The 12,628-nt window shown below is 38.7% G+C and overlaps 1 protein-coding gene across 2 annotated transcripts in view; it reads left to right on the top strand.

Annotated features, from left to right (window-relative positions):
- The window catches only part of LOC112047942 (dual specificity tyrosine-phosphorylation-regulated kinase 2-like), a 55,485-nt gene that overhangs the window by 29,471 nt on the left and 13,386 nt on the right, over positions 1 to 12,628 (top strand). For both annotated transcript variants that reach the window (XM_024085262.2, XM_024085261.2), the window contains exons 5-8: positions 179 to 317; positions 1,578 to 1,749; positions 3,659 to 3,802; positions 4,594 to 4,723. In XM_024085262.2, the coding sequence (XP_023941030.1) occupies positions 179 to 317; positions 1,578 to 1,749; positions 3,659 to 3,802; positions 4,594 to 4,723 (585 nt within the window). The remainder of the gene's footprint in view (positions 1 to 178; positions 318 to 1,577; positions 1,750 to 3,658; positions 3,803 to 4,593; positions 4,724 to 12,628) is intronic.

The following is a 12,628-nucleotide window of genomic DNA, read 5'->3' as shown; positions in this document are numbered from 1 at the left end:
TGATAGGAATACGGGATTATAATTCAAAAAATACTTTCAAATAATTCCATTACCAATTGTCTTAGTTAAGGGTTATTCTTGACTGATAAGAATTAAGCTATATCGATATAGATCGATATGCTTAGTGGTTCTAGGTTTACTGTATATAGATTAATGTTTACATTTCTCCCGATAACAGTATCAACCTGTACGAGTTGATCAAGAAGAACAACTACCAGGGCTTCAGCTTGAGCCTCATCAGAAGGTTTGCGAGCTCTCTCCTGCGCTGTTTGAGGCTACTGGAAGCGGAGAGCATAATCCATTGTGATCTGAAACCAGTAAGTAATTGCATGTATTTTTAGAAGGAACGATTAAGGCACCTCACGCACTAAGCGGTCACGACTACGTACACGTAGGATGAAAATATACACCCCTTTCTTTTTCTACACGACATCGCTATATCGCTTGCCAGTACGTCTTTGCCGGTCGAGTGGTAACTAGCTACGGTCAAAGCCTCCAGTCACACTTGGACCAATTGAGAAAACCTCAATCGACCCAGCCGGGGATCGAACCCACGACCTCCGTCTTGTAAATCCACCGCGTATACCACTGACCACTCTGATGCCGTCAAAAAAGTTCGTCTCAGTACCCTATACCTATAGCTTTTGCGACCAAGTACTAGTTGTAATTATGAGCCTTTATGTATTTCCAAAAGAATATGACTGAATCTTATGACCCCTTTGAATTTCAGACCTTATAATTAAATAAAGGCACCAGAATTTTGAAATCTATTACTAAGATCTATTCAAATATCTCGATCCTAAATTGAAACGTGGTATTGGAAGGTCCTTATGGCCTATGTCCAGGTAGAGAGACTTTATGTGATGATAACTACGAATGGTTGTGGTTATAATTTAACAATAAATATGGAATTTATGAAAGGAACTGTTTTCTCACGGCAAATTTTAGTCGGTCGAGGTCCACAGAGGTCGAGAGGTACCGTATTGTTGTCACTTTTTCAAAATATTTACCACGGACCGGTGTCCTTCTTTAATGCCATATCAGCGACTTAGTTCGCGTTTAATGAGTTTTTTTTCAGACTAGTTCGTTTTCTAATGCGTCAGGTTTTATACCTTGCAAAAATGTTTTTTTTTTTTGCATTTTGATGCTGTACTTTATTGCCTCATTATAATTTTTCGTTGATTTCTACAATGTTAATCACAAGAGATTTTTTCAGGATAAAAAGTAGCCTATGTGTTAAATCCAAAGTAAAGTCTATTTTCATTCCAAATGTCAGCCATATCGCTTCTGTTGTAGCGGCGTTAAAGAGTAACAAACATACATCCCTACAAACTTTCGCGTTTATAATACCTATTAGTAGGATAAAATAGGATTAAAACGTGTTACTTAGTTACCTATTAGGCAACTTGATAACCTGGTGAGAGAAGGGCTGGCTCATTTTTTGCGCAAAGAATCACCCTGGCCGTCCAAAGCGGAAATGTGCCCGATATTCTCGCCATCATTGCTTAAGGGCATGATCCCCTATTGTATTCTTTGTCAATAAAAAAACTTGATAAATATCGTCTTGTTAATTCCAGGAAAATATCCTCCTCAAAGCTCGCGGTAGTTCGTCAATAAAGGTGATAGACTTCGGCAGCTCTTGTTACACGCACGCGAGGGTGTATACCTACATTCAGTCACGGTTCTACAGGAGTCCAGAGGTCATACTGGGCCTGCAGTATGGCACGGCGATAGACATGTGGAGCATGGGTAAGTTAAGTACCCTTACCTTTGCATAAAGGTATGATCAAACTACCTATTAGTCAATAATCTATCTATATCTGTCAATGCGTTTTTTCGTTGTCGAGGAGAACCTTAGAACTACTAAATGTCTGCAACATGTCCTACATGCCAAGACTAAAACGACCTCCTCTGGACTTCAAGCAAGCATTTTAATATATACTTTTTCAAGAAAATATCTGATAAAATTCTCTTAAATCTCATCATCATCATCTTAATTCAAAATTTTAAAACTTTCTTCTTTTAAAAACAGCTACTGTTGAGTTTTTTTTGCCTCTTCTTGGTAGCTCATATTCCAGTGGTTCCAGAGTAATTTGCTGAGAGGTTTGACTTTTAAAAAAAGCTTTTACTTACAGTACGAGTAAAAGCCTACTTTGATTTATTTTACCAATTATTTAACTGAAATTAATAGTCCATAAACATATATGTATTTATTTATTTTTGTAAAATATCCATTGAGAATTTAAAAAAGTTTCTTTCTTTCATATGTACTCGCAGTTTAGCAACTTTTATGATAAATTTGAACTATGTGCTTATAGCATAACCTACCATACCTGCTATAACTAATAAACTTGCTGGCGAATCTTTGGCTTCTGATACGACATCCGATATCCGAAAAGTTATTAAAATATATGGAATTCAATAGATGCTATTATGATCTTACGCAAACTGGAATAGAGACTGTAATTGCTTGGTTAGTTTCATCATACCTGAGGCATTTGAGCGGTAGCGGGTCTTATGTAAGCGACGGGTTTGTAGAAAGCCGAGAGAAAGGCGGTGAGTCCACGTGCGATCCGCAAACACCGACAATCGACATACCTAAAAGTCTGCCTCATTTACGCAATACAAGACGGATTCACGTATTTTGAATATATAAGTCTTAACTGTTATGACATATATGTGCTGTTATGTAATGAAGCATCAATATTTGAGAACTCTGAACTAGAGTATGAGACGTAGGAAGCAATTGAACCGTGTGGTAAATGACACGCACTGGTTACAAATGGGAAACAAATAATTGTTATCGTTTAAATCAGCACTTGTTTGTGATCTCACGGTGTACGTCAGGATTACGAAACTCACCCAATTCATGGGACATTTTTTGCAAAACGATAGGTACTGTTGTTTGTTTGACCATCATAATGGGCAAAGAAAAGTAGGAAGTAGAAATATTTCACGGCTACGGAATATTCTTATGAGAGTGGATTTGCATAAAGTCAGTCGAAGAACTTTTCCGCCTAGTCATGGAAGACGAGAAGTTGGAATGGAAGAAGAAAAACTGACCACCGAGCTTTACTAACGCAGTGGCACTTCAAGAAGAAGAATTTATTTATTTCACAATATAATTAAATTATTCTCGCAAAATTATTATTGAAAACCTAGACAATGACGTTTCTTCATTTATGCGATACGATTACCAGGCGTTTATGAGTTTCAAGAGTTGACTTATCGCTAATGTACGATGAACACAGCCAACAGCTAAATTGAACTTAAATGCTTTCACTTAAATCCAGGAAATTTTAAAACGCGAATCTGAGCACTACATTCGCGTTTTAAAATTTCCTGGTTTACCTCAGTTTTACCCAACTGGTCGATACAATTAAACCATTCCCGAGTAATTGCTCTTCGATGCTGTCACCTCGCAAGCCAATGCAAGTCAGATCTTTTAGTGAGGATACCATAGCAGAGTACCTACCAGGCTCCCAGGATGTTATGATTATGCAGCGTAAAATGTAGCTAATTCGAGTAGGGTATGCACTTTATCTCAAGCAAGCATTACGCCACACTCACATATGTCAGTTTTCAAGTGCAATAGCAAAATATTTGTGGATTGCGTATGATTCAATTAACTCTATGTAAGCGTCCGGTTTGGCCCCAGGGTGCATCCTCGCAGAACTCCACACGGGCTACCCACTGTTCCCGGGAGAGAACGAAGCAGAGCAACTCGCTTGCATCATGGAGCTGCTGGGCCCACCGCCTCCAGACCTGCTTCTCCACGCCACGAGGAAAAGGCTATTTTTTGGTAAGAGTCTCAAACCCTCAAGTGATTTTAATTTTAATCAAAACTTTAATAATTCTTCAAATGAACCATATCTTCATCATTGGCTCAGCCAATAAGCCCACAGCTAGACCACAGACCTTTTGTAGGATCTCATAAACACTGTAAATAATACAATTTATTTACTAATATAATTATTTGTAGGAATACAATGAGAGTTAAAACAATTAATCGTTTATTTGTTAATTTCAGTTCTACTGAATGATTTAAATCTTTTTTATCTTTATTTTTAACGGACTTCAAAAAAGGGAGGAGGTTATATTGTAAAAAAGGCTTCTCTAATAAACTCTGATTTCATAGTAATGTTACCATAACATTTTTATCGTTTTACCTGTCCAACAATTTTAATTATTTGTTTTACAGAATACGACATTACAGAGACGGCCTCCGTGGCGCAGTGGTATGCGCGGTGGATTTACAAAACGGAGGTCCTGGGTTCGATACCCGGCAGGGCACATTGAGATTTTCTTAATTGGTCCAGGTCTGTCTGGTGGGAGGCTTCGGCCGTGGCTAGTTACCACCCTACCGGCAAAGACGTACCGCCAGCGATTTAGCGTTCCGGTACGATGCCGTGTAGAAACCGAAAGGGGTGTGGATTTTCATCCTCCTTACAAGTTAGCCCGCTTCCATCTAAGACTACATCACCACTTACCATCAGGTGAGATTGTACTCAAGGGCTAACTTGTAAACAATAAAAAAAAAAATAACAATTGTACTATGTTATAGTTATTTATTGTATTTTTCTGTTGGTACAGACTCAAAAGGCTCGCCTCGCACTGTGACGAACTCCAAGGGCCGCAAGCGCAGGCCGGGCTCGCGGACCCTCTCCACTGCAGTGCGGAGTGACGACCCGGCCTTCCTGCACTTCTTGCATCGATGTTTAGAGTGAGTTTTTATCCATACTTTAAGGTCAATTTGCATATCCTTTTACATCTTCTAAGGCTTTAACTTAAGACCAGTTTACTGATCGGCGTCTTTCTTCTTCTTTCATAAAAGAAGCTTTTCTTAACTAGCTCCGTTAGTACTTAGGTGAGGGCACTTCCTGGTTCTCGTATCGTCGCAGGCATAGGTACTTGGTATCCTAAGCGACTATGCAATAATAAAGCTAGCTGTTTTTATAATAGGTTCATAGAAAATAGCATGATTTGCGCGCTACTGTATTACCATGATAGCCCAGTGGATATGACATCTGCCTTCGATTCAGAAGGTGTAGGTTCGAATCCGTTCTGGGAGATGCACCTCCAAACTTTTAGTTATGTGCACTTTAAGAAATTTAATATCACATGTCTCAAACAGTGAAGAAAAAACATCGTGAGGAAACCTGCGTATACTCGTACCTGAGAATTTACTAAATTCTCTACGTGAATTCGCATTGGGACAGCGTGGTGAACTTAATAGTTCACCACGCTGAACAAAGCTTGTAAGTAGTGTGTGTGATTTTACAATCAGCAATGAACGAAGTAAAGCGCTTTGTTGTAATAGATTAGAAGTTAGATTGAGCCTCTAAAAGAATTTTAATTTAGCTCCTAACTACAACTTTAAGCTTTACTTATAAGCTACCTGTGCTACTACTTACAAGCTTTGTTAAGTTATTAATGCGATTCTATTTGACCAGTGGCGTAGCGTGCTTTGGAAGGGCCCTGTATTAAAATTAGTTGTGGGGTCCAATGTGGTAAATATTTCTTAAAACAAAGATGTTCGAAGAACTTCTGAATATACGGGAATTCATAGATTTTTCAAACCAAAGGAAATTGAGGATTAAGTACATTTTAGTAATTTTAGCTTACACAGGTAATCATAAACGATACGCCGGTAGCTACGCCCCTGGATTTGACTCGCCATCTATTTTCACATTTTTTGCTACCATTGTAATAATTGTTCGAAATTATTTCCTTAACACAGCCTCATTACTCATACAAACAACGGAGAACGACAATTTAGTAGTTCGTATAAAAAGATCTCTATTATCCACTTAATGGAGCCATCAAGAGTGTGTCAAATGAGCGTGATGATGGGTTCCGTCACGCCAATAATATACCTACATAAATCTTTCTAAGTAGCCTTTTTCACTAGTTCATTAATAAATAATATTTTATTAATGATTCAATTTAAATTAACAAGTATATATTTAACTAACAAGTGTCGCGCGGTTATACCTGCGTAGTTAGCGTTTCCGTATGAATAGGATAAAGGATATAGGGTAACTAGATTAAAAAATCTCTGACCACACTTTTAGAAATAATAACCAACGGACCAACGGACAGAAGATAACCTTTCAAAGATGCTTCAAAGTCAGTCATTTTGAGAGATACTCTTTTTTTTTATTCTTTACAAGTTAGTTAGCCCTTGACTTTACTTATCAGGTGATTGTATCACCTGATAAGTAAAGTCAATCACCTAGTAAGTGGTGATGTAATCTAGGAAGCGGGCTAACTTGTTAGGAGGAGGTTGAAAATTCACACCCCTTTCGGTTTCTACACGACATCGTACCGGAACGCTAAATCGCTTCGCGGTACGTATTTGTCGCATGTACTCCACAGGATTGCTTTTGCTTGCTTCAGTGTCATCACCTTAACCTAAACCAACATGGCAATACTATTTACATATTACTGCAGTACCCAAAAACTGAACGTGTGAATTAATAACACAATTTCACACGTTCGTTTTATTAGGTTGAATCACAAATGTAGTAGAACAGACACGTTATTCAAATGAGCTCGTAATGTTGATAATACTCTGCGATACTATTCACAATTTCACATAGTATTACGTTGCGTATGTGTGTAAAAAGCATATAATGGTGCTGTAAAACACCAAGATAGTATGAATAGAATATAATCCGATTGCAGAAAACAAGGCCTATTTTTGTCGCTGACTGGCTCTTTATGGTAATCTACCAAATGTTGAATTGAAGCTGGTGTTAATGGGTACGACGACCCTAACTGGTACCGTGCTGCCCCTGCCAAATGAAAAAAAAAAAATGAAAAAATCTTTATTCGTCAACTAAGTCTTACAAACAAGTAGCCGTATTACCATATGGCACGTCGATTCTCTTTCTACGATCGAAAAACTATAGGTACAAATGTATGGAAGTGACAGATCTTGATCACGTTACCTGTCGATAATAAATGTAATTCCCATACATTTTTCTAGTTTTCGAAGCGTTTGCGATCGTAGAAAGAGAATCGACGTGCCAGTTGGCTACAGGGGCTGGTAGGTCAAACCCAACAGGGAGCCATTGGACGTTGGCGGGTCGGGACTGTAGTGTTTCGATGTTTATAAAAGCGGCCTATGTTCAGCAGTGGACATCCATCGGCATGAGTACGAACCTGGACACGGTGACAGTGATATATTTACAGATAGTAGTTGTACAGTTTTGTGATGGAGCTCGTCCGAGTACTGCCGATTGACCGCCGATTGATGTTTACTTCTGCCGCCTTGCAACATAGTCACAAAAAGCTCTATACTAATCTAGGTATGCAAAAAACAAACACCAATATCAACCCATATTCAGCTCACTGGTAAGCTCGAGTTCAAGAAAGGGATTAGGCCAAATAGTCCACCACGCTGGCCCAATGCGGATTGGCAGACTTCACACACGCAGAGAATTAAGATAATGCTCTGGTATGCAGGTTTCCTCACGATGTTTTTCCTTCACCGTTTGAGACACGTGATATTTGATTTTTAAAAATTCACACATCTGAAAAGTTGGAGGTGTATGCCCCGGTCGGGATTCGAACCCACACCCTTCGAAATCGGAGGCAGAAGTCATATCCACTGGGTTATCACGGCTCCTGTGCCTAATAAACTGGAGTAAACGTCAACTCTTGAGCTTCATGGGCCTGTTAATTCATCGGCATCCATACCGTAGATCGGAACACTTTCAATGCTGTTTAGCGGCAGAAATAAGCATGGGGAGACAGGGAATCAATTACGAGACCAAAATCGCAGGCCGCCATTAGTAAAGTATACAACAATATTAGCATAGTGAAGACTACAAAGACACAATTCCATCAGATAAGGGCAGCAAGAGCATTTTTGTGACGGCAGTCGGTGCAGACAATAAATTGTGTTTGTTTTATGTAAGCAGACTTGCGCTTTCACACAAGTTCACACTGTTTTGTAGTGGCTGGGCACGGAAGACGTCTTAAATAGGGATGGAAAAAGTTTGACTTCAAATTTCTGGAATCGGGTAATCGAAACAATAAATCAAGAAGTCAAGGAAAAGTTATTTTTCTTATAGATGCAGAGGATACAGTGGCGTAGTTAGATAACTGGGTGCAAATAAAAAAATGGGGCCCACTACCAGGTAGGTAGGTAGGTATTTAAACTGGTTAGGTTTTATTCAGGAAAAATATTTAATAAACAAAAACTTTCCATAGGAAGTAGAAGGTATAACTTTCGAATTTCTCTCATCAGAGTTGCCATGGTTAAAGTTGGGTTGTAACCTGTCATTTATTTGATAATGGGAGAAATTTTCGAAAACACGGTTCAATTAAGATTTTCTGTTAAGGATTCGAGGAGCTTAAGGGCCCCGGGGCACTGTACCGTTTAGCCCCTGAGTACCTACGCCACTGTACATCTAACAAAATCTATTTCTGTATTATTTGTATTAGTACAAACTAGTTCTTGTCCATGGCTTATTTTGCGTCTATAAAAGTTATAAGTTTCTATTTCTCGGTATCGACACTTTTTACCGTAGGTATTTATTTTTCTTTATTCCTGACAATGTATACAAACATTGTGAGTTATAGTTATCAATATGAAATAACTACTGGCTAACATACTGACCGTGATAGCCCAGTGGATATGACCTCTGCCTCCGATTCCGGAGGGTGTGGGTTCGAATCCGGTCCGGGGCATGCACCTCCAACTTTTCAGTTGTGTGCATTTTAAGAAATTAAATATCACGTGTCTTAATCGGTGAAGGAAAACATCGTGAGGAAACCTGCATACCAGAGAATTGCCTTAATTCTCTGCGTGTGTGAAGTCTGCCAATCCGCATTGGGCCAGCGTGGTGGACTATCGGCCTAACCCCTCTCATTCTGAGAGGAGACTCGAGCTCAGCAGTGAGCCGAATATGGGTTGATGACGTACATACTGACCAAATAAGTAGGCCCTACTCAGTACAGAACATCTGCAATGCTTTTCAATATCGAAATCAAGATGATATCGGACTCGATGGAGCTGCTGTTACTAATCGGATATCCCAAACAAGTTTGTCGACTACGAGTCACGTCACATCACTAGTGAAATGAGCTGATGAATGAATTATAACCGGTCGGATGCTGTGTACGTTAATAAAAGTAAAAGTTGTTTCTCACGACAATAAAGATAAAGATAATTTTAAGAAAACCTACGTCATTTCTTTCATGACTTTCGGTATTAGAAACTTTAAACTGTTTGACGACCATTTTCTCTTAACACTTAAAAGCTAATAGTGTAAAAGAAAATAGTTTTCAATTACAACGTCACACTATACACAGAATACAATAAGCACCTACAATTAAAAAAAAAAGAAACCTTCCAAAATAAAATTGAAGCCCCCGGAACGGATTTTGGATCAATGTTATTTCACGGACAAACATTCACACATACATACATTTTACGGATAATACGGAATAATACGGAATAGGTACTTACTACGTGAACGAAATAGCGGACGATAGCTATTTTTTTTTAAATACTAGGTACCTATCTGCTTCAGTTTGTTTTGTACTTAGTTTATGAAAAAAAAGAAATAGTATAAAAAAAAAAATTGACAGCAAAAAACCTTAAAAATCGAACTACCTGTATCAGCACAGAATACGTAATAGCATAAGTAATTAAGTATTAGTTTTATAAGGGAATGGTCGTTCTTAGGTACACTCCCAAGGCTATTTCTTTATTATGCTTTAGGGGTATACATACCTAAAAAAACCTACACGATCTAATATGAAATTTTAAAATTGAGATTGTGGATAAGATCATATCTCGAATATTCTCAAGAACTAAGAACCTGTAAGAAGGTCAGACAGTTCTCATTTTATAATTAAGCTTGAAGTTTTTCAACCTATGCCCAGTTGGACCGTGGTGAGAGGTAGCAGGTTTCAAGGGTTAAGACAGGACAGGATACAAGGCATCTTAGAAAATCATGTCAATACAGCTGCCAGATTATGTTTCTTTCGAAAGGTTGCCACGAGTGACTGAGTACTGGGGACAAATTTATCATCATCATATCAGCCGATGGACGTCCACTGCAGGACATGGCCTTTTGTAGACTTACAAACATAAGCCCGCGATACTGAGCCACCTGCATCCCTGCGACTCGCTTGGTGTCGTCAGTCCACCTGGTGGGGGGTCGACCAACACTGCGCTTACAATGCGGGGTCGCCATTGCAGCACTTTGGGACCCCAACGTCCATCGGCTCTTCGAAGTATGTGCCCCGCCCATTGCCACTTCAGCTTCGCAACTCGTTGAGCTATGTCGGTGACTTTGGTTCTTGTGTGGGTCTCCTCAATTCTGATTTGTACCAAGGAAAATATAAAAATCACGCTTTAGGCTATCGTATAAATATTAGAATTCAGTCCTAATTTAATTTTTTTAAACCTGAAACTTACCTTATGCTACCATCTAAAGTCACTTAACCACCTCCACTCTCCCCTCCCATTCCCCCCCCCCTTCTCTTCCCTTCCCCCTTATTTCATAGTTATCTACCATTATTAAATATGGTAGATTTTAAAGGCAAGCACTTCTTAAATGCACAATCTGAAAACTGATTTGATCACCCTCATTAATTATTTAAGGATTTCCCATTTTGTATTGTATGCATACCCTTTATGGTACATCACTTTTAGCTTTTATATGAGGAATGAGGAACGTCTGGCACACAGCTCTGCTACTAGATTGAAGAGTTGTGACACACATTTCCACTGACATAGTACAGTCATGCGGATACAAGTAAGTGAAAACAGAATGAATAAGCAGTTCGAAGCGCGCAGGTTAAACTAACTTGACCTGCCTACACGCAGACATACTATTATGGTAATAGATCTCAATAACAGCTGATCTGCCATTCATCTGTCATTGCGTGCTTCACTCGGTCACTGCAATTTGTTCGTGCCCTGTGATTTCACAAATTAGAAACACCGATGAAGATTATTCTGAGATAAACGTTGACATATTTCTTTATTTTTAACTCCCCTTGTAAAAAGTGGGGTGTTAAAAGATTATGTGTGTCTGACACCTTTATTATATTGTATATATATTTGTTTGTGGTACCGTTATAAACTGAAAAACCGATTTAATTGCTATTTTTTAAAGTTGCCAAGCGAAGTAACTAGGCACGGCCAAAGCCTCCCACCAGTCAGACCAGGTCGCCGAAATTAAAAGCCGGATAATCCAGCCAGTTTGGCCTGACATTTGGGTAAAAAAGCCGGAAAGTCAACATTATTATGGATTATGTGTACTTACATTAGTATTATTAATAGATAAATAAGTACGACAATTTTTTTTAATTAAAATCTTTTTTGATTATTTTATTATTTCCCGTAAATGTTCACACACGCTCAGCAAACCTCCTTTATCTTGCTAAATGTAAAGCCTTTATTTCGGCCGGACATGGAATAGAAAAGCCTAAGGCTGCCAGTCCACCAAAGCGGAGCAAGGCAGCGGAGTCGAGAAACGGAGAAATATTAACCAAGAGGATTGCACAAAATCTCCGCTCCTCTTAAGTGGACAGGGACTTGCGAGCTAGTTTAAAAATTCAATGGAGCAGGGTTAAAAAAATTAAATTTAACATATTTTTTTTATTTATTTTCTGCCATTCTTTATCAATAAAAAACGTACCCCTACTTGACCTTGGATACTATGACGTCGCAAGTCGCAAATTCTTGTACAAAATCTGATAAATCCTTGTGTCGAATCGAATGGTGACCCTATTTCACAGCAATACTGTCGCAGTGGAGTTTCACAAATTCACACACTCCGCTTGACCTTTCGTCTCGAGAGCGCAGCGGTGAAAGTACTAGGGATAGGGAGATCGCGCTCCGGCCTCTGTGGAATTACACTGTATCTATCTACCGACCATTAGTTATTATATTTGACAACCTGCGCGAAATGGTTTCCTGCCGGCCAGTTCATTAACGTTGACGTAAGTTAGCTACCTAATATAATTAACATCATATCATTACCTAACAATCGCATTTTACGTATTCCGTAAAGCCGCATTGTTAACTAAAATCACAATGACAACTGGGAAATGTCATCTACCTATTACTTAGAAAATTTCGTAAGTCAACTAACATACGTCAAAGTTAGTGAATTGGTCTGCTGATAGAGATGATGATTTATTTATTTATTTATCTATGTAACCATCCGAATAATTTAAAGCGGATAAGATAACATTAATGTAATAATTATTTTTGCATATGATAGACTTAATAGAAGTTACATACTTAATATGGGAAGGGGTCGAGTAACAGTTAAAATCTTTTCTTCGAGCTAGTCGTCGTGGTAGTTCTAGAGCGTAGTCGAATAACAAAACAATATTGAATTTTATTTATTATTATTTTAAAAAGAATATTTGTCATTTCTTTTGAATATGACCAATACTCCTGTTCCCCTCCAAGTAGTCGGAAAAGACTGTGTTAGGTGTGGGTACGACAATAAATCAGCGGGCGGTAATCGAACCATCACCTCTCGGTGGCGAGTCCGGGCCCTATACCACTGAGCTATTGATGCTTTTACACAATCAGCGAAGATATCACGCAACTACACATAAAAAGCAAAACAAACACAAATTGAGAACG

This window comes from Bicyclus anynana, chromosome 3 (assembly GCF_947172395.1).
Source record: "Bicyclus anynana chromosome 3, ilBicAnyn1.1, whole genome shotgun sequence".
Lineage (NCBI taxonomy): Eukaryota > Metazoa > Arthropoda > Insecta > Lepidoptera > Nymphalidae > Bicyclus > Bicyclus anynana.
The sequence above is the reverse complement of the archived record's forward strand: the minus strand, read 5'-3'. Positions and strand labels throughout refer to the sequence as shown.